The sequence below is a fragment of the Ambystoma mexicanum genome, chromosome 7p (assembly GCF_040938575.1).
Source record: "Ambystoma mexicanum isolate Mex_15411 chromosome 7p, UKY_AmexF1_1, whole genome shotgun sequence".
Classification (NCBI taxonomy): domain Eukaryota; kingdom Metazoa; phylum Chordata; class Amphibia; order Caudata; family Ambystomatidae; genus Ambystoma; species Ambystoma mexicanum.
This window is the reverse complement of record NC_090939.1, coordinates 724,297,662-724,319,814: the sequence shown is the minus strand read 5'-3', so window position 1 is coordinate 724,319,814 and position 22,153 is coordinate 724,297,662. Positions and strand designations below refer to the sequence as shown.

Sequence of the window (22,153 nt, the reverse complement as noted above, 5' to 3'; positions counted from 1 at the left end):
CCACGAAGACGTGGTCCAGAATACTACAGATTTTCTGTCTAAGGCTGTATTGGTGGGTGGGATGAGGGGAATCAGATGGCGTAGAACCGTTAATCATTTTACATCCAAGAGAGTAGCGGATGTTTGCTCACTTGAGGTCCCTCTTGAACAACGAGAGCAAGTCCACATCTGACAAATCAGATGAAGAAAGATCTCGATCTGAGAGGGCCAGTTCCCTTGGAATCCTAGAATTAAAGTCCCCAGAGATGATTCTCTGGAGACAACCAAGTTGATAATGGAGCAAATCCTCCTTTTCAGACATTACCAGCTCATGTGGTAGCCTGTAAGGAGGATCATAGATGTTCAGTAAAATAAGGTCTTTGGAACTCCCTCCTACCGAACAAGAAGGGAAAGACCTTTTTCCCACTAGTAAATTGGGGAATTCCGAAGCTATTTCTACCAAGGATAGGAGATTCTTGGCAGCTAGCAACAGTCCTCCCCTAGGGTGGGCCCTGGACAGCTTGCTTAAAAAGAACCTGCCATCCATCAATGACAAGCTCATGAACAAGCCAGGTCTCCTGCAATGCCGCAACATTGTAATGGTCAATCTGCTGAATGAGGCTGCCACCCTTGAATAGATGGTGTCTGTGGGTATTCCAACTGATGAGCCGGGTGTCTGGCACCATAGTAAAGAGCTGATCTCCCGTATTGGGGCACCAGCTTACCCAGCCAAGCCCAGTGGGATTCAACCCGGCTATGGTCCCTAATCTCTGCGCCACTTGGCAGGCTAAGGGCAGCAAGATGTTTATTGCCGCCAGAGTCTGGTACATTAGGTGACACATCGTGTTTTGGTGGACAATCTCTTGCCATACTCCATTTACACCAAAACACATTCATAGCCCATGCACCCAAATTCTGCAGTACATAAAACAAAGTACTATTTGCAAAGAATACAATAAAAGTGGGATTGGGTACTTGTTTGTAAATGTCAACTTTTTTTACATCATTGGGCTGGATGTGTCACAGGGGGATAATGTCATATAACAAGTCCAGAATATGGGCACGATTAAGGACCAGGCTGTTATCACAAATGTGACTCTGTATCTGAAGGGCCTTATGGGTTCCTCTGTTTTTTGAGTCTGCCAAGATGATCTCTACATAATTGTCTGCTGGCCCAGACTGTTGGGTACCCCATAAGTGCCAGGTCAATGGGTGCTTCCGAATTGATGGTAGTGGAGGGCCCGACCCTCTTTCAGGCTGGGCAAAAAAGTGTATTGACTTGGTGGTAGGTTCCGGTTGATGGTCAAACTGGGATTCCATATTGATGTCGGGATCCATTTCCCTCTCCTTGTCCTTACCAAAGACAAGCTCAGGTCGTAGTGATTGTAAGGGGACAGCAATTTTCTTATTTAAATTCGGTGGTGCCTGTTGGGGAGAATTCTCTGAAATTTGCTAATTCCCTCCACCTCAGGGACCCCAGCAACTTTGCTGGATTTTGAGGACTTGGTTTTTTTTAACCTGGAGAGAGAGACCCTTTGCCCCACTCTCAGTGCAGTGGCACAAGGAAGTCTTTCAGATTTCCCAAAGGTTTAAATACCTTCTCTTGGTTAAATGGTTTCCAATAGCAGTAAAGTAAAATTGACTTTACTTTTGTAATTTTCGAGACCCAGCACACACCATCTTACAATAGGGTGCTGGAGGACTGACCTAGTATCCCTTTTGTCTAGCTTCTCATGTAACATTTTTTGTTAGCCTTTTTCTCACAGAATGGCTGGTGACAGTGGTTTTCGTTTTGACTACCATGGTGTGCATTGGCTGCGTTCGGAGCTGCAGTAAAGCACCCAAGGGTGCCATTTTTGTCAAAATGGCTGGTTCTTTTTTCGCCATTTCTTTGTGGAAAGGTACTTCTTGAGATGTACTCTGTGCGCCAAACCAGGTTTGGTCCCATTGTTGGTTTTGCCTTTGACGGGATTCACGAGTGAAGCCCGCCTCTGGCTGCAGGGTGTCTGGGGTAGGCATGAAGTGAGGGAGGTGCCTGAAACTCCCTGTGCTGTCTCCTAAGAGACCGAAATGCACTCTGTGGTGATTGGCCAGATGACTGTCCGACTTGACAGCTAGGCTGGAATGAATGGGAGAGAACTGAATAAAAGGCGAGTCTGTTGGCTTCTAAGGCAGTCAACCCTTGGATGAAGGAACCGAAGAACTTGTAGAGGACGCCTGCTGCAACTCCTGGACTGTTGGTTTGCTCGGTGAAGCACTGCTGCGGTGCCGAAACGCCAAGTTTGCATTGACAGAAGCCCCTGCAAGGACGATTTCTCCCCTTGAGTTGGGACCAATCAACTCCAAAGTAAGCCACGTGGACATCCATCTCAGAGCTGGTTGAAATTCCACAGTTGCTGCTGGAAACCATATAGCCAGGGAGAGGAATATAAGATTGGGTGCGTTGTTTTTAAGCTGGCCTAGAGCTCCAGGAAGATCCTCCAGACTCCCAGGGAGCAGGACTGACCGAGCCTGAGCCCCTCAAGAGTGCGTGACCTCAGAAGCAAGGACAGTCCATCTAGACAGCCAGGAACCGCAGTGTTGCTATTTGCGGTAGATGCCAGGAGCTGAAACACTGAACGGCCACTGAAAGTGAAGTTTGGCGGTTGCACGTTTTTAAAAAAATATATATTTTATTGGTTTTGAAATACATCACTCACTCAATACATTAAACATACAAACTTTCAAACGTACAAACATTTACATTGCATAGCATACACCTAAGGGTATTTGTCCAGGTAATTCTGCAGATCGTATGTAAACCCTGATCTCATATGAAAGTTATAATTCAAGTCTTTACGGCAGTTCATTACACGTTATGCTTTGTCAGTTATTGTCTTTAGTTGTCTTCCCATTTTGGCCAGATCTTGCGTGCTTTCTCAGGGCAGCCTCTGGTGGTATATACTCTTGTTTCCATTATTATGCATGTGTCCACATCCGTTACCCATTGATCATATTGTGGGGAGGAGGTTGAGCCCCATAGCTGAGCTATATTTCTTTTTGCTAGGCCTTTGGCTGTTGAGAATAGAAGCTTTTCAAATCGAGATAGCGCAATGTCTTCCTCTATTCCCAGTAGTAGTAGTTTGGGGTCCCTTGGTATTTCCTAGCCGGTGACTAGAGTCTGTTACAGTATCTCTGCCAGAAGGTTTGGATTTGTGGGCATTCCCATAGGATGTGGAAGAAGGTCCCTCTCTCTCGCCCACATCTAAGGCAGTTGGGGTTTGTTGCTCTCCCCCATCGGTATTAATCCTCTCTTGGATAATATATCCTGTGTAGTATTTTGAGCTGGATCAGTCTGATTCTGGCAGATATGGCTGTTTCTCTGGGATACATAAGAGTCGTAACCCAATCCTCTCATATTAGTCCTACGTCCTGTTCCCATTTGGCTTTCAAACCGTGGAGCTCTGGTGTTGCAAATGAGGCGATCGTGTTATACATTGTGGAGGGTACCTTATTTATTCTCTCAAGTTCAATGTTTCTCTCTATTGGTGTGGACTCGGGCATATCCGTCAGATCTGCTGTATATGTTGTGAGCGCGGCGTGTACCAGCTGCCTTTTAGTGGAAGTGTTCTGTCATGGGTAGGTCAAACTTCTCTTAGGGATTGGAAGGACAGCACTGCGCCATCTTGTATTATGTCTCCAATCGTGGAGATCCCAGCTGTTTCCCAGGTTGCCCATCTCAGAAGCCTGTTAAGTTCAGGGAGATGCCTATTCCTCCACAGTGGTTGCACCGGTGTGATTTTTTCCCCTCCCTGCCTAAATGTTTATGAACATCTCTCCATATCCATGCTCTATGAGCTTTGACTGTTTTCAGGATTTGTCGTGGTGTATGTTGGTATATGCTCTCTAGTGGGGCGGATCCCTGTCTTGCTCGTATGTCCGCTCGAACGTGGCTGCTCTGGGTTGCTGTGTAGGATGTCATTTACTATTGCCATCTGGGAAGCCTAATATGTCTGAAGATGGGGGAGTCTGGGCCCGCCTTCCCACGTGGAGCGTTGTAACATGCGCAGGGCTATTCGAGGGTGACCACCTCCCCACAGCAATTTCCTAAGAATTCCATCAATTTTGGAGAATTCTGTTTTATGTATGGATAGCGGTGCAGTCTGCAGGATACATAGAAAACGCGGGAGAGCTAGCATCTTAAACAAGGCCGCTCTGCCCAGTATAGTTAGAGGGAGGGCCATCCAATGCTTCACATCATTAGTGAATCTGTCTATGATCGGGTAAAGGTTTTTGGGGACATATTCTGTAATATCAGTTGTGATTTGCACGCCGAGGTACCGGAATTGTGTGGTTACTACTTGGAATGGACAGTTATTTGGGATTGCCTCGTTTAGTCCCTTAATTGGGAATAATATGGATTTGTGGTAGTTTACCTTCAGCCCACTAAACGTCCCGTATCTATTCAGTAGGTGAGTGACAATAGGACATGATTCTTTCGGGTTACTCGTATAGATGAGCAAATCGGCGTATAGGGACACCCTGTCCTCCCATCCCTGGGCCCAGTGGAATCCCTTCCATGACTTTCTATCCCTCAGCATTATTGCTAGGGGTTCAATCACTAGCGCGAACAGCATTGCGGATAAGGGGCATCCTTGGCTTGTTCCCTTCCCTAAATTAATACTGCGTGAGGACCATCTGTTTACTCTAATCACAGCTGTCGGGAATTTATATAGGAGTTTGACCCAGCTCCTAAATTGATCGCAGAATCCCGTTTTGTTCATTATGACCCACAGAGCCTCCCAATGGACATAATCAAATGCTTTTTCAAAATCAATGGTGAGAAGCGCAAGTGCCTCTTTTAGTGTTTGTGCTCTTTCAATGGCAACGTGTAATCTATGGATGTTTATCCGCGTGGATCTCTGCGGCATAAAGCCGCATTGGTCTCGGTGGGTTTTGCAGCCTATTTGCGAGCATCTTCGCTCGGATTTTAGCCTGTGTTTAGAAGTGAAATCAGTCGATAGGAACTACATGTATCTGGTGGTTTACCTTCTTTGTGTATTACCACTATGCAAGCCTTTCTTGGATCTGGAGGGAGAGTCCCTGTTTCCTTCGCGTGTCGAAACATCTTGAGCATGTGTGATGCTACCTCACTACTCCCTATTTTTTCCGCTGGGAAGCCATTGGGTCCGGGAGTTTTCCCGTTTTGTAGTTGGGATAGGGCCGTTGTCAATTCTTCTTCTGATTTCTGCTTCTAAATTGTCTGAGTATCGTCCAGGGACAGGAGGGGGATTTCGTCCAGTATGGGGGGGGGGTCTATCAGGGTTGGTGGGGCGGCATATAGTGTTTCATAGTGGGCTGCGAAGCATTCTGCGACTTCTGAGTCAGTCGAGGTCTGCTCTTTATTTTCCTTATTTATTCACCGATTGCGAGTTTTGACCATCCCAGTGCATTGCTGGAGTTCCCAACTTGGGGAACCACACCTTCCTCCCTCTTGTCCACACGACTGAGGCCCAGGAACAGTGAGATCTGCAGAGCCGCACAGTAACAGGAGTCATCCACTGCATCTTTTCTTCATTTTAAAGGTACTGTACAAAGTCTGAGAAAACTTACCTCTTGCAGTGGAGTTGCTTGCATCTTGTACCACTCAAGTCTAATCCGCTTTTGGCCCTACATTTGATTCTTCTTTTCTTCAGACTTCTGAAACATTGTACAAAGACTTTTCCATCACCAGAGGTGCTTCATCCTATATAAGACTTTTGTCCATTGACTTTGGCTTAGCCTTTTGTACTAATTTTCTGGAGGGATCCAAAAGTATTTGCCTGCTTAAGAATATTTGTGGTCTCTTGTATGTTCTAGATAATCTTCTCCTTTGACTTATTACTATATGGTCCTAAATGCAGCAGTGGCATATTAATGTCCCCAGGACCCTAGCAGTTGAAGTTACCTGAGTGTGTAGGTAGCATCTGTGGGCCATCCCCCAAGGGTATCTACTGATTTAGAGATATTTAGAGTGTATTTGATGAAGTGTATTTGAGCGTTACTATTATATTGCTCCGCTTCTGATGAAGGCGTATTCTGACTGATTGTTTATTCAGGAAACCTTCAGTGTAAGAGTTAATTTGAATACTTATAACTGTAAAGCTCTGTAACTCCACTACAGCTCACATTGACCCCTCGAGATAAGCCTGGCTGATCAACACGCTACTAAAACTGTGTAATACAAGCTTATAACCAAAGGTTGGGTTTCCTATACCTGTAGTCAGTTTTTTGTAGTGTTCCCAGAGAGTACTGCATACAATCTTTGCCTAACGGTGGCTTAGCAGGTTACTTTAACAAAGCCTTCTTGGCAATACTCATTTTCGTGCGTTGCACATTTGGGGGCACTCAAGATGGTGTGATACTGGTCATTGTTCAAGACCTGCTCCAGAATTCCCACAGATTCCACTAAGAAAACCGAAACAGTTGGTAGATGGTGAAAGCCCATTGCGCACTTTGGTGGTAGGTCCAAAGGCTGTCTGGTTTGAAACCTAGTATAAAATGGAGCAGCTGGTTCTTGTGTGTGGGCTACACCAGTCACGCCTTTGTGCCACGTTTTTTGGCTGTCGGGGGTTTGTACATTTGCACGTGCCTGATAGGTTTGCATGAATGGTCCTGCCTTCCCATCAATGGTAAGCGGTCCATATGGATTTCAACCCGGGGCTCCCGGCCATGGTCCCTATTTAGACGAGGCAATGGGTTATTTAAGGGCAGGTCTTCAAAGGAAGAAGCAAGCAGAAGATTATTCCCAACTCTTCTTTTGTCTCCTCCTCCTCTATTCTTCCTCCCTTTCAATCTGGCTTTCGACCTAAACATTCCACTGAAACCGCTCTTATTTTGATCCTCCACTCTCTCCTCTCTGCTCGGCATGCCAAGCATTCATCCATCCTTATTCTCCTTGACCTCACTGCTGCCTTTGACACTGTCGATCATCCACTCCTCCTGCACACTCTCTCCTCCTTTGGTTTCAAGGGCCCTGTTCTCAATTGGCTATCCTCCTACCTCTCTTCTCGTTCCTTTACTGTGTCTTGGGGTGGTCAGACCTCTTCTTCCTTCCCTCTAACATATGGTGCTCCTCAAGGCTCTGTACTTGGTCCTTTCCTTTTCTCTTTATACATCACTCATCGCCCGTTATCTCCTCCTTTGACATCTCCCATCACTTTTATGCTGATACTCAACTTTCTCTTTCTCCTCCTTCACACCTGACCTTCATCTCAAACTCTCCTCCTGTCTCACAGCTATCAAGAACTGGATGTCCTCCCGCTTCCTCTCAACACTGATAAGACGGAAGTCCTTTTCTTCACTTCTAACTCACTTCCTTCTCCCTCTCCTCCGCCATTCATTCACTTCCCCCCTCCGACCTCCCTATCTCCTCCAAGGCTCGCAATCTGGGTGTTATTTTTAACTCCTCTATCTCCTTCAACACATTTCACTTACCTCTCGCTCCTGCCGCTTCCATCTATACAACATTCGCAAAATCCGTCCCTCCCTCACTTTCCATGCAACCAAACTCCTTATCTCCTCATCTTTTCCCGGCTATTTTACTGCTCCCCTTTATTCTTTGGACTTCCTGCCTCCCAGTTTACCCCCCTCAAATCCATTTACCACTTTGCTGTTCGTACCCTTTGTCTCCTTAGCTCCCGTGATTCCATCTCCTCCTCGCTCTCTTCTTCGTTGGCTACCTTTCCACTCAGTTAAAATTCTGCTTTCTCTGCCTTGTTTTTAAATCCTTATATGGTCTTTCTCCTCATCTCTCCTCACTTCTCACCACCTACTCCCCCCACGCCCTCTTCGTTCTGCTGACCGTTTCCTCCTTACTGTACCTCCTTCCCCTTGTGCATCTTCCAGGTTTCGTTCCTTCCAACTGCTTGCTCCTCTTCACTGGAACACACTCCCTCTCTCAATCCGCTCTTGCGCTACCCTTCCCTCATTTCGCACATCCCTTAAATCCCTTCTCCTCCACTCTCCTCCTTGAAGATCCTCCCATTCTCTCTTCATCCCCCTCTCCCGACTCCTTAATCCCCTCTCCTTCCATTCTCCCACCTTCCTATTCCTCACTTGTTGTTTTCTATTCCCCCTCGCCAATCCTACTTCTTCTACCTCCCCTTCTCCACAGTTAACTGCTTTTTGCGCTGTTTTACTGTCGATTGATTCATCATGTAATTTTGCTCACATTGTTTGTTCACTGTATGAGTTGTTCCATTGTACAGCGCCTTGGCATAAAGCGCTCTATAAATAAACAAATCAATGAAGATGGTAAATAGAGGTAATGAGTAATGAGGTAATAAGTATGAAGGCCTTACAGCTATCAAAGCTGCTCTGAAGGGTGTCCATGGAGATCTTTTGGATTTCCAATTTTCTCATTATTGCTTCAGTTTTGATGGTAAACTGTTAACTGTGGATAACATATTGGATGAAGTAAGAGTAGATGGCAGCGAGAGGTCATTGGATCCGAGCAATGTGGCAGGGTGAAGGTAGATCATGGGTAAAGTGGACCCGAAGAGAGAAGGTATCTCCTGCATCAATGCTGTGTTTTTCAAATGAAGGTGGTGTCCACTTTGCAGGTGCTTGTAATGGGTAAGCCTCGTTTTACATTTGCAATTAACATTAGCCAGATAATCTTCTTGCTGAGTATTTGTTGATACAGGGCTGTGGGGAAAACTGGGGGGATGGGGGGGGGAGAAGAAGCGACGTCCATCTGGTGCACCATAGCGTTGGTAAGGGTGTTTACCACTGTTACTCTAGTCTTAGATCCAAGGCAAGCAAGTGATTTTGAGAACTCCTAGTTTAGTACCCTTTACAAGTAGTGCCTGCCGGGGTCCACGGGAATCCCATTGTTGGAGGGAAGAAAATAATGTAATTTTCATGCTCACTGAGAGGTCTTGCGGGACCCCCTCCAACTTGTTCGTTGCAGACAGGGGCGTGGAGTGCACCTATCTTATTTTTTGGCCGGTATATCAGAAAAGTCCAATGTGAAGTCAACACCTTCCTCTGTGCTTAAAGGCTGAGACCTCATGCAGAGAAACAACTTGCACTAACGGAGTGTCCATGTTGCTTGTTTTTTTTTCCAAAGCAACGTGTTTCACCTCACGCGCTGCAAAAGGGCGGTCTGCCCGTCGCTTCAGTGTGGGGAGGTGCACCCCTTACTAATTTGTTGGATCCAATGTCCACAGTGCAGTGATGCACACTGCCAAATATACTAACTGGGCCTTCCCACTCCTTGCTTGTTCAAGACACTAAATGAATCATGGACTCAGTCCCAGAGGCTAAGGCCTACTCTGCCGTACAGCAGGACTGCACTGGTCAGTGCAGAGTGGTGCAGTTTATGCTGCACAGTAAGGAGATTGACTGCACTGGAGACTACAGTGACCTCAGCCAACTCTAATCATCCTCCAAACGTGTAAGAAGCACTCACTCCGCACTTGTGTCTACGCTGTGGGAATCCTTCAGACAACACGCCTGGCTTCCATGCAGAACCCTGACAGGAACAGTCAGGTGTCCGTGCATTGACCATGCAGGTGGTCCCGCTGGACACGTTATCAGGCCGGCCCTGATCAGGCTACAACCACACGGACACGGTGTCTTCAGGAACGTCTTTATTCACCTAACATCAACAGTGAACTGCCAAACCCACCTGTGTATCCAAGTCCCGCCCCCTCCCTAACCCAACGTCACTTCCCTGTAACTTTTCCTGAACTGGCAGCTGCCCACACACAATGTGGGAAAAGTGGTTGATCACGTCACATGACATTCCCCCCACTACCCCTTTTAGCATACATCACCTGTGCTTTCACCGCTTCTCAATTGGCTCCATTGAAACCTTCTGGGGCAAGTGAGATCCTGGGTGGGTGAGCGTTCTTCTCCAGTGTTCTCGCCTTCATATTGTTCCCCGTCTCCTTGATGGGGGTCATCTGAGAGCAAACGGTCCGTCACCTGAAGGCTGCCATCTCATGGGTGCAAAGCCTGGTAGTCTCTTGAATTGAGATGAATGCCTCGTTATGGACTGTTGATCTCCCTTAGCATTATCATGGTGCCCTTCTTGCTGGTCACCACTAGCCTTTCTGGTGCGATTTTTCTTTCCTAGCCGCCTTCTGGCATACCACTACGAGATCTCCAGGTTCTATTTCACACTCCTTTGCTCCTCTCTGTGCATCAGCTCTCTCCTTCATGCTCCCCTCCTGTTCCTGATTTCGACCTGCTGGTCGAGGCGAGTGCTCTGAGATGAAGTTCATGCCTCCGGCAGTCTTTATCTTATGACTCGTCTAAACATGAGGTCAGAGGTGCTGACGCTTGTGGTGCAGTGTGGAGTATGATGGTGCTCCCGTAGTAGCTGATGTAGCACCTGCTCAAACGGTTTGTGGATTAGGTTGGCTGTCTGCAGAGTTCTTAATGTTGGTCATAAATCGTTCGACGATCCCATTGGCCTGAGGCGAACATGGTGTTCTCTTTCGGTGTTGGAACCCAATGTATCGTGCAAAGTTCTCAGTCGTGGCTCGTGAACAGGAGCCTGTTGACTGATTTATGTCCTTTTGTATCCCGTAGCTAGATAATATTCGGTCTAGTGCAGGGGTGACGCATGTCGCTGCTGTGGGGTCAATGAGTTGTGCATCCGGGAACCAAGTGTTCGTCGTTGAGCACCACTACATACATTCCATTTCGCAATGGTCCAAAGAAATCACAGCTTATTCTTCCAGACCCCTCCTGGAAGTGGGGTCTTTAGCAGATTTGGGTGCGGTGAGGGAGCCACCTATGCGCATGTGTCGCACTTGCCCACAACCTCTCCACCAGATCATCCAACTTGGGGAACCACACCTTCTGATATAGATGTTTCATGCAGACTACCCCCCCGGTGGCCTTCATGTGCCAGTGTGACGCGTTCACGCAACAGTGGGATGACCATCTTGCAGCCATTCATGACGATGCAGTCATTCACCTCTGTTGGCTCGTCTTTCACCTGTTCTAGTGCTCTTATGTCATCTTTCACCGCCTCCTGTTCCTGCCTTCCCTGATGTTTGACGTGTGCCATCTTGTCCGTTCGGATGCAGTGAGTTAGTATTGCGAGGGCTTTATCGTTTTCTGATTCTTCTCCTATGGTGGCCCAGTCTACAGGCAATGTTTGCAGGTGATGGAGGACATAATTGATGTAGGCGCCAGCAATAGACTTACTCGCTTGAGGCAGACCTGTGGGGTGTCTTGAGTAATCAGCCGGGTTGTTTTCTTTCCCGGGGCGATGTACATTGTCAAATTTGTAATCTTGTAGCCGTAATCCCCACCTAGCTATCCAAGGGGGCATTCTCACTTTGGGGTCGGCGAATATAGTTAGTAGGGCCTGGTGGTCAGTGAAAACTACTGGGTAAGATTTTCACAGAACTGGTAAATCTTCCTGCCCTGGGTCAACCCCAGAACGTTTTGCTTTAGTAGTGGGATATTTTTCCTTAACTCAGTGAGTTGGAACCTTTTTCCACTCTCAGAATCTTTAACTGTTTTTATGGGTGTCATTTTTGACTCTCCATAGTGTCTTCTTAAGGTTATCCTCTTTAACAATGTATTGGTAATAAGGGCATGTTGCTGGGTTGCCCTCGGGCTCCCCTTTTTAACTTTCTTTTGCTAAACTTGAGAGAACTACAGTTCCCAAGGGTAGAAAGGATCTCTGGATCCCTTTTTTACATTTAATTCTGTGAAGCCAGCACACCCCACCTTATGTGGAGTGCTGGGGAGATGCAATGTATCCCCTTTCACATTAAAACTGTAAATTCTGTTACAGGGACAAGCTTAGCTTCAATGGCTGGTGGCAGCGATACCTTGTATGTATTTGGTGCACCTTTACCGCGGACTGTTCACAGCTGCAGTAAAGACGCCCAAGGATACTCATTTTACCAAAATGGCCCCGGTCTTCTTTTTTTTACAATTTTATTGTTTCTTGTCTTGTTCCTTCCCCTGACATTCTGGGTGGGAAAGTCCTTTGTGTGATTTTGATCTTTGACTGGAGTCCCCTGAACTCCCGGCCCAGGCTCCAGTCTCTGATGGCAGGAAGCGAGGGAGGTGTCAAAACTCCACAGCCCTTTGTCTTCCACCTTGCTTGAATGGGGACAAATCCCAGTGGGGAGGCTGGCTGTCCTGATTGGACAACCAGACTGCCCCTTCTTGCAAAATGCAGGGAGAGAATGCAGAGGTTGTGCTGTAGTTCCAGATAAATGATGCGAATCTGGAAGCTGAAAAGTAGTCGACCACTGGAACTGAAACCGAAGAGGAGGAGGAGGATGATGAAGGAAAAGCAGCTGAAATGATTTCCAGTGACCGGAGAGCCTGCTGTGTAACCAGAGCCTGCTGTAGCCCTTCCTTCCAATCGACCTGTGGACTCTGAAAACAATGACCCAGAGCCTGGTGAGACCCACTAGACTAAAGATAACCTGCAGTTTGAGCCATCGCACGCATTGCTGCGACTGCGTTACTGCAATACCCTGGGACCTGGAGCCACTGTGCAGTGCACGGTCTTACGAATCTCGCTGAAACTTCGTGGGCATCCTGGTGGATCTCCAGAGACACGAATCAAATCTGAAAAGTCAACTCGTATGTTTGAAAGTTATTTACTTGTAAAGAGTTGGTTGGTAACTGTAACTCTAAGAGTTAATAGTTATAAAAGTTCTTACTTACCTTGGATGTGTAATGCACTATTCTTTGAAGTATGGTTAACATCTTTTCTTCCTTAGGAACCGTTTTGCCCGTCTAATAGAAAGTAGATGTGAAGGTATACTACTCTCCTGTGATTAGGTTGTCTCTTCCCAAAAGTAAAGTGTTGTATCACAAGTTTAGTTCTGTTAGAATAATTGTATGACTGCCCCCAAACTGGGTCTTGCTTCCCCTGACATTCTGTTAGCCTGTCCAGAATAAGACTGTATTAGGTTGTTGCCTACCTACAATAACTGAGTCATTGAGAAAGTGTAACATTGGGTTTTACTTTCTCTGCGCTATCCAACCTAGAGTCAGTGGTTCTAACTGTCCCTAATAAGTCATAATTCAGTTATCCTTATAGCAAGGAAAGATCTAACCCGGACTGCTTGTGAGATTTAAAAAGTATATGGGTTTTATGCAGATGACATCGTCCTGATTGACAAGACAGCAATAGGTCTGCAGCACTTACTTAATGTGCTAAGTGAATACACTAAACTAAATGGACTACAAGTTAAACCAAGAAAGTCAAAAATTCTGGTGCTGAACACCCAAAAAAGCAAATTAACTTTGGCAAATGGTTTTTTGAAGGAGAGGCTATTACAAGGGTAGACAAATTAGTCTATCTGGGTTACACAATGTTTGCCTACCCAACAGCAAGTAAAGTGGAACTTGAAATCGGATCTAAAGCTATACGTCAGATGAAAAAGATCTTCTTTGAGCTTTGTAAATTTTCAATCAAACCATTAATAAAGGTTTATAATGCCAAGTAATGCCTTTGATATTGTATGGGTTGGAGGCTCAACCAAAGCTCTGGGAGTTGGATTGGCAACAGGTGGAGGGTCACATTTGGAAGAGCTCGTTGGGACTGCCCAGCTGTTTGCCCATTCAGGTATTAAGGCTTGAGTTTGGCCTAAAATCTTTGCAGCAACAGGTAACTTGGAGATTGTTATCTCTCTACAGGCTAATAATTCCACAAAGACACTTTACAAAGATGTTAATCATCGTTTCCAAAAGGACAGCTTGCAGATTCTCCATGATCTGGCTATAAAAGTTAAAAGAAACCTGGAAGGTGCTGATTCAACAGTAACAACCCTGAAAGAGAATCCAGTGAATGCAAAGAAAGAACTGGAAACAATGGACTGGATCAAAACGGACTGGAAATTAGGCCGGTAAAACCGAAGAATGGCTTCCTAGTAGTGGGAAAAAAATTGGGAGATTTGCCCAATTATCTGCTAAAACATCCCAGTAATTAGTCGGGATGCTTTTTCTTAGGGCCCGCCTAAATCTAATTCACAACGACGAGATCCTAAGCATTAGAGGCTGAAGTCAGAACATCATATCGTTTTGTAAAATCTGTGTAACCCAAAATGAGCACAACCTGCACCACCACTTACTCATAGAATGCAAAGGAACTTGGGAGACTAGAGTCCTCTATTTTGGGAAATTTGTGCACACAATGGACTGCTTGCATTCAGGGAACTTTTGGAATAGCTTGATCTCGGGGCATAACACCGCCTTGACGATAGCAGTAGTTCAGGTCCTTTCAAGGCTAGGATTGGCGCATCCAAGCACTGGGCAATCTGGGATCAATGCCTCCACGGTTATTACGGCTTAATATAGCTGTAGTAATTAACAATCTCACATTGATGCAGGCTTTTGGGGAAATTAATGTGTTCTATTTTTCCTCTTTTTTTCTCTTCGCTTTTTGGGGTCTTATCTTTTTTTTCTTTTTTGATTTGTTTTTAGGCTTGTCTTGTATTGCGTTGAAATGTTTTGTAAGTTGTATTTTTACTGTGGCAAATATGTAAAATGTTCTTTTGGTATCTATTTGATCCAAACAAATAATTAAAAAAAAATATGGGTTTTACTTTAGCTGTGTGCCATCCAAATATTTTACCAGAGTTACTGCTTACCTCAATCTGTGTTTCACTGATCTCGAAAGCACCTGTAATTGAAAATTACAGAAGGTTTTACTCACCTAGTATAACTGTGTGGTATCACAAAAGTAGTTATGCAATAAGTGTTCACTATTCACAAAAAGTATGTTGTCCAGTTGACATATTATTTGTACAGAGTCACCGTACAACTGGTAGGGTCTACTGTACTTGCATTACTGAATGTAATTGTGAAAGTAACCATTGGTTTTTACTCTCCAAGAATAGGTGTGACCTATACTGAATGTGTGTAAAAAGGTTTTGACTTCACTAGAACGAATAGGTATTCCAAATAAGGTTTATACTTGGGTCTGTGTAACTTCAAATATAGTGCTGTCTTTTTTATAATTGTGATTTCATATAATGCTGATTTACCCCTAAATCTATCTGGCCTACCTGTATTTAAATAAATCCTATATTTTTACATGCATAGTGTTTGTGTTTCTTTGGACCATTTGTATTACAATTTCATTTGTACCGATTCTACAGCCCGCTCTCCCTCCTAAAATGAGCCTGGCTGCTCTGTCTACGCTATCATGTACAGCCTTTTACGAAGAGTGGAGTCTTGTACTGCCTCAGTTAAATGGTTTTGATGAAGTTGGGAAGAACTGCTGAAAAACTGTCCTAACCATGATCATGAATGCTTTGCCAGATAAAGAGCGGAAATATTCACAGGCCCACATCACTGCGAGGCTCTCCTTCGCCTCAGTATGCCTGTTCAGTAGACGTGCGGCTCCTGCTTGCATAGGCCACTGAGTTTGCTAGTGGGATCTGCGGGGTCACGTTGTCAGTATGGCACCAAGGCTGACGGGGCTGGCGTCTACAACCCCTTCGGTCTTCCTATCTGCATCGAAGCAAGCCATATCCTCTGCCTTGGCAATGTTGCAGATGGTTTCGAAGGTGCATTGGCAGTCCATATACCAGTCCAATGGTTGGTCATTGTGTGAGCAGGTGGAGAGGATTGCTGACTGTCGCATAGTCCTGTAGGTATCTGGACAAGTAGCTCGCCAGGCCAAGGAAGGAATGTAGCTGATACATTTTGTGGTGGTTGGGTGATGTTGAGGGCTGCTACCTTTTCGGGATCTCGTCTCGTACCTTTTTTGGAGAATGTGGCTGAAAAATCAAAGCAACCCTTTTCTGAATCAACACTTTGCTTTAAGTGTTAGTCCAGCTGCCTCTAGTGCCCCGCATACTTAGTTTAGGGCTGCCTCATGTTCCTCCTTTGACTTGCCGTACACCAGCACGTCGTCTGAGTAGTTCAGGCATTTCGGGGCATGTCAGATGACCTTGTGGATCTTCCTCTTGGAAGATCTCTGCGGCAGATAAGATGCCAAAGCTGAGCCTCTTCTATTGGAATAGGCCCATGTGGGTGACGAATTTGGTTATATATCTGGACTCTGATGCAATCGCAATCTGGCGGTAACCCTTTGTAAGGTCCAGTTTCGAAAAGAACTTGGCACCATGTAATAGGTGTATCATATCAGTTATTTGTGGTGCCTGGTGCTTTTCGCTTTCTATGGCCTTGTTCACCCTTATCATATCTAGAGTCTGATGGAGCCGTCAGGGGACTTCTTTGGGCCAGGGACTATAAGGGACACCCACAGAGTGGCACCTGTTGCTGGCTTTATAACATGTTGCCTTATTCATTTGTGGATTTTCTCCTCCACTTGATTTTGTATATTGGCGGGTATGCCCCTGTACTGTTGGGTGACAGGTTTTACTTCTGGGTTAATGTGAAGCTGGACTGAACTGTTTTTTAACTTCCCTAATCCCTTGAACAAATTTGGAAAAGCTGCTTCGATGTCTTCCGCCCGAGCAAAGTACTTGTCAGCCATCAACTGGTACATGTGGACTAAACCCATTTCCACTGCATTTTTTAAGCGACGTATACAGCCGCTGTTTGCCTCAGACTTGAGAATGTGTAATTGTATCTTTGCGACATAAGCTTTGTGTGGGCACACAGAAGAGATGACCCCTTTTGCATTGCAGTGGCGTGGTGGAGCCATACAGACAGATGTCGACCAGTGGCCTTTTTTTGCGTTTGGGCGCCTTTGCAAGTGTTGAATGCTTCCTCGCTAATTATGTTAACTGTGGCGTCGGTGTCAGACAGTCCAGTGGCGTGTGATTTACTTGTATAGTTAGAACCAGACTATGCTGGGTCGCAGCACTTTTGTTCAGGGCTCACACATACCCCTTGTTTCACTGGTCCTCAGTCGAAGGCGGTTTGCTGCTTGATGGTGACTTAATTTCAATTTAATGGATGTAGCACCTGCACCCACTGCGTCTGGAGCATTCAGACGTCCTGTATTCTCATTGTTTTCCTGTGGTCACGCTCATCTCATTGCTGCCATATTGAGTCTGTCTGGACCACCCTCATGGGGGCTTGTTGGTGTTGCCTTTCTTCGTTCTCTAAAGCTTCTTCGGCTGGCAGGATAGAGGGGTGCATTCTTGCACATGGCCCTGAAGTGGTTGTCGCCCCTGCATATGCAGTGCATTTTTTGTCCCAGGGCGGGGCAGTAACCCATCTGAGGCTATTCATACCCGCATCTGTAGCGGGTGGCATCGGTTTGTCTGGGCAAAGCGTTCAGTGTTGTGGATAGTTTGACAGCTTCTTGGTCAGTGGTCTTTGACTGTAGGGCGACTTTACCCAGGTTGTCCAATTGAGATTATTCTGCTGCTTCCGTGTGTGCCAGGATGAGTGTCTTCCAGCGACCACTGTTTCTGTAGGAGCGTTCTCAGAAACCCCTGGTAGTCACACCCAGCTATCACCTGGGGCCTCAGGGCCTCATCATTGGAGTAGCAATGGAATGCGCAGTGGTTCACTTTGATGCGCATTCACATTACAAAATTGTATAGGGACTCCCCTTCTCCTGGTCTATTGTGTGAAAGAAGTGCCTTTCGTAATCAACATTTGTATGCAGCGTGAAGTATTGCTATGATTGGAATGCAGTTCTAGGTATGAGGCGTTGCCAAGATTTAATTTCCCTCCAATATCTCGAACGGCTGGTCCCATTGCCATGTATAGCATGCTCGTGAGTCGGGTGTCATCTTTGAGTCCTGTGGAACCTACGTAGAAGTTGAAATTGTGCAGCCAGGTCACCCATCTGGGGCCTAGGTTGCTGATGTCTCGTATGTGAAAAGCATGAGGTAGGTGTAGTATTTGGGAACCTCCACTCGCAGGAGGAACCTGACTTGAAGGGCTGGTTGCTGACGTGGACGAGGCATCTTCCTCAGACATGATTTACTGTTGGTTTCCTGTGGAGAGCGGTGGCGTCAGGTAGTGTGGTGGTGGAGTGCACCTTATCTGGTGGTATGTGCTACGCTTGGTGGCGTGTATGTGTCCAGTCTGGACGTGGTGAATTCACTTTATTATTCTGCCCTCATCCAGGATCCCTAGATTTACCCTCTCTACAGGCTGTTGGCTTCTAGTGCCCCTCAGGCAGTGTTGTGCCCCTTGAGGTGCCTTATTTTGTTTCTGTTGCAGCCCTCGTGCTGAGCGGCTGGGGGCAGGGGCCTGGGTTAGTGCCCATGTCTTGCGTGAGGTCAGGCTGCACTGCCACGCCTCTTATAACGGTGCCGTACCTCCGGTGTGCTCAGTGTCCTCATCAATAGTGTGGTGGAAGGGATGCGAGCACGTAATGGGTGCTTGGGCGTCTATTGCTGTGCCTCTTATAACCGCACCGGTGCTCAATATGTCCTCCCTCTCTTCTTAGGAGTGTGGTTGAGGGAATGTGAGTGCGCAGTGAGACCCAGGGTGAAAATATATACTGTGCTGGGCTTCAGACTTATTGCGTTTTGTTCTTGGCCATACCTTTGGGTTCCTGAGGAATGACTAATGAGCACCACCAGTGCAGGGGGGTGCACGACATGCGTGCGCAGTGCCCGACAGCCACCTCCCAGTCAGTGTCCTCTCAGGAGCACGGCCGATGCTCCAGGTACACATGTGTTTTTGTTACTGGAGCCCTGGTGCAACGGTGCCGGGCGTAGTGTGGCGTACAAACTCACGATCCTTGTTGCCATAGTGGGAGACCACGGTGCAGACCATGCACGGGGTCCCACAGGGCTCATTATCAGGCTGGCCCTGATTAGTCTACAAATGTGTCTTCAGGAACCGCTTTATTCACCTCCATCAACGGCTAACTGCCGAACCCACCTGTGCACCCACGTCCGGCCCCCTCCCTAACCCAACGTCACTTTCCTGTAACTTGGCCTGAACTGGCGGCCGCCCACACAACGATGTGGGAGAGGTGAGTATGGTCACCATAACAACGTGAGTTTCCAGGACTTTTAGTCCTCCAAAGCCTCCTGCGGTATTAATGTGCTACCCACGTCTTGTGGCTCCTTGTGGAAGTGGGGCACAGAACACCGGAGGAAGGGATTAGAGGAAAGGCATTAGGAAACGTCCTAGGACACGTCCTAGTACTGTAATGGGCGTCAAGCCGCACTGCCTCTCTGCTTCACTGATCAGCCGCTTCCGACACCATTTGTTTTATTTCACTGATGGGCTGTTGGTAATAGTCTTTGAGTGAAAAGGCTTCTCTATAGTCCGGCTTGATGCTCATTGGCATCTTCAATTTGTTTTTTAGGCAATGTCTGTATCAAGGATTGTAGCACATAACTTCCTCATTGCCCAAGGTACCCCTGAGTGAAGCGAGGGAATTATCTGGGATGGCGGGCCCTTACCACATGGTGCAACCAGCACCTGAATCGATTATCGCTCAACACTTGTATGGCACAAGTGTAATGGTGGTGTTGGAAAAGAAAGTCAGTTGTAAACTGTCCGTGTGAGGCCTCATTCTGTGTGAGCAAGATGACCGGCACAGTGGCCTCCGAGTTGTGGGTGGCGAAGGAAAGATTGCGTTTGAGTCATCAGTGGTAGGCCAGCAAAGGGGAAGAGCGGAGCAGATTCCGATGGAAAGGGCAGGGCAGAAAGACCTGGAGTAAGGTGGGGGTGAGTAGGAGAGACAGACAAGTGCAGAAGGGGAGCGAAGAAGTCTGAAAAAAAGGTGAGAGGCAGCATTGTAGAATGCAGTGAATGCAGGCTTGCTCTAGCAGACAAAGCCTGCGTTATGATTTAGTGTTAAATGCTATGGGTGTTAATATTTAGTGGCACTGGATGAGACTGTTGCAGAAATTGATTTCTTTAAGCCTGTTTGCCCACCTAATGGAATGGGTTAGTGGCTTTAATGTAGTACTTGACATAGCACATGACGGCTTTTCCCAATAATATAATCAATTTGGTATTCTAGACGTGCATTTAATCCTAATTCCTGATGATTTATCCGGCAGTTTGTGCTTCAGTGTACTGAAGTGTAGATTTGCTTCAGTTTCCAAAAACGTAAATCTGTGGGTTCATTGTCTTGAGGTGTAAGAATCTGGTGGAAAACTGAATACATTTGCTTTGTAAGATATGATTTGACAACCCTAACTGTGGCTAAATCAATGCTTTCAAAACAGGTTTATAAATCTGCTAGAATGTCTGCAATGCAGTGTATCTTTTCATACAAACAGAGCAAACTGATCGATGCTTTGGGTGTAGCCTAGGAAGTGCATGATTAGGAGCTCAATACTAAAATGCATAGTCTGTGTTTATTTAACAAATGTAGTTTGTAAAAGTTGGACATTGCAAAAGCAATTTGGTTACTTTTTTTTTCTCAGTAAAATCGGTGAAGAGCAGTCTTCAGAAGATGCAGAGGATGGACCGCCTGAACTTTTGGTATGATAAATATACATTTCAGTTGTGCTGCTATAATGGGATCAGTTGTGTTTATGCACCCTTTCGAGTTTTCTGCATTATGAGGCAAACTGAAACGGTCTGTGTAAAGTAAGACATGGGTATCTTTTCTTCAACACTACTCTTCATACAGCCTCTGTTTGCCTTTATGATTTTTTTTAGTACTTGTTTTTCAGCATTAATAGATTGTAGCAGGTGCCAAAAGCACCTTCTGGTTATAGATTTCACAAATTAATCAGGAGCTACCTCTGACTAGCAAATGTATATGTGCTACACATCTAATTTCCACATGAACTGCAAATACATTTTTTCATTATATGATCTGTTCATTAAATGTTCTTAGATGTGTTGTAATGTCCCTTTCATACTGTTGGGTAGAATATCCATCTTGTGTGATAGCCTCAGCTGTTGAGTGACCAGCATGTTTTGCTGGACTATTGGATCTTTTCTGACTTATGTATGAGTGGGAATCTTCTTCCTCATTCATCTATTTATGCTTTGTACCCTGGGCACTCCTTTTTGCATGTATGTGTATGGTGTCTAGGCATCTGTTATTGTAGCACACATCACCTTATGTGCAGTGTTACTGGAAGCTTCTCGAGCTTCCATCTTTGGTTTCATTTTAATTCCTTCTAAGAACTACTGTTCCCAATTATAGGACGGTACTTGTTATCATACCTACACTTTTTACAGTAACAAATCCATCCGAGTGACTTGTGGCAGTGGATACTTTTTCTACCAATGTTGTGAAGCTTAAAATGCAGGTTGCATTTGCAGCTGTGACGCATGGGACGTCATTGATCCAAATTAGGTTTTTTTCGCCAACTCAGTGTTCTTTCTTGGTCCTGCTGTGTTGGGAGGGGGAGGTACTTTGGTTTCTTGTTATTGCCGGTGTCCCTTTATCAAGGCAGACCAAAGGCACTAGTGTGTCTGGGAGGACTCCAAAACCCCACAGGTCTTTGTCCTCCTGTGTCCCTGCTTAGATCCAGTTCTAACTGGTAGGCTGACTGTCCTAACAGGACAGCTCCTACCCCAAGTTTGACTGACAGCATGCATGTTGAATGAATGGGTTCCTGCATAAAAGACAAGGGTCTTGATGCTGAAGCCAGAGTCGACCACCGGACAATACTTCAGAAAAGGACATCTGCAGCTAAGTCCAGAGCTCTGAGTGACTGCTGCTGCTCCAGCCCTCTTCCAAGCGACTGGGAAACTCTGGTTCAGACGACTTCCTCTCTTAGACTGGTGGGATCAACCAGTCTGAAAACTTCCTGCATATCCAGCCATCCCGCAAGGACACTCACCAGCTGCAAACAGCAATACCCTGGGACCTGTGTGCAGTGCATCGCCTTCTGAAGATTAAAACCTTCTGAAACTTTGAACTCGTCCCCTCATCCGAAGGCTGGACTGAAAAAGCAAGCTTAATCGGCTGGTCTGTAAGCGTTCTTCGCTGGTGATTTGAAAAGTGCCCCAAAAATACAGAACCAAGAATCAGTTGCTGAGAGCCTCTCCACTCAACTGCTGCTGCGAGATTCCTCCAGTGTCCCTTCAGTCTGCTTGGCCAAGAATATGGTGACTGGGTCTGCTGCATCATGGAAGAATTGCACTGCATCTTTTTCTTCATGCTTAAGGTACTGTGAGGCTCTTGGTAGAACTTGCCTAGAGTTGCTTTGCTGCTCCTGTGTTGCCGGAGAGCTTATTTGCGTGTTTAGGAGTGTGTCCATACACTTTCACCCAGGCTGAACACTTGCGCTCTTACAGGGAGCCTTCTCCAAATGTCCCTTACCCCTTTTCACCAACTAACTGTACATACTTGCTA

At 46.1% G+C, this 22,153-nt stretch overlaps 1 protein-coding gene across 1 annotated transcript in view; it reads left to right on the top strand.

Annotated features, from left to right (window-relative positions):
* The window catches only part of RBBP7 (RB binding protein 7, chromatin remodeling factor), a 562,467-nt gene that overhangs the window by 404,641 nt on the left and 135,673 nt on the right, over nucleotides 1-22,153 (top strand). The window contains exon 10 of the mRNA XM_069636807.1: nucleotides 20,262-20,319. Coding sequence (XP_069492908.1) covers nucleotides 20,262-20,319 — 58 coding nt within the window. The remainder of the gene's footprint in view (nucleotides 1-20,261; nucleotides 20,320-22,153) is intronic.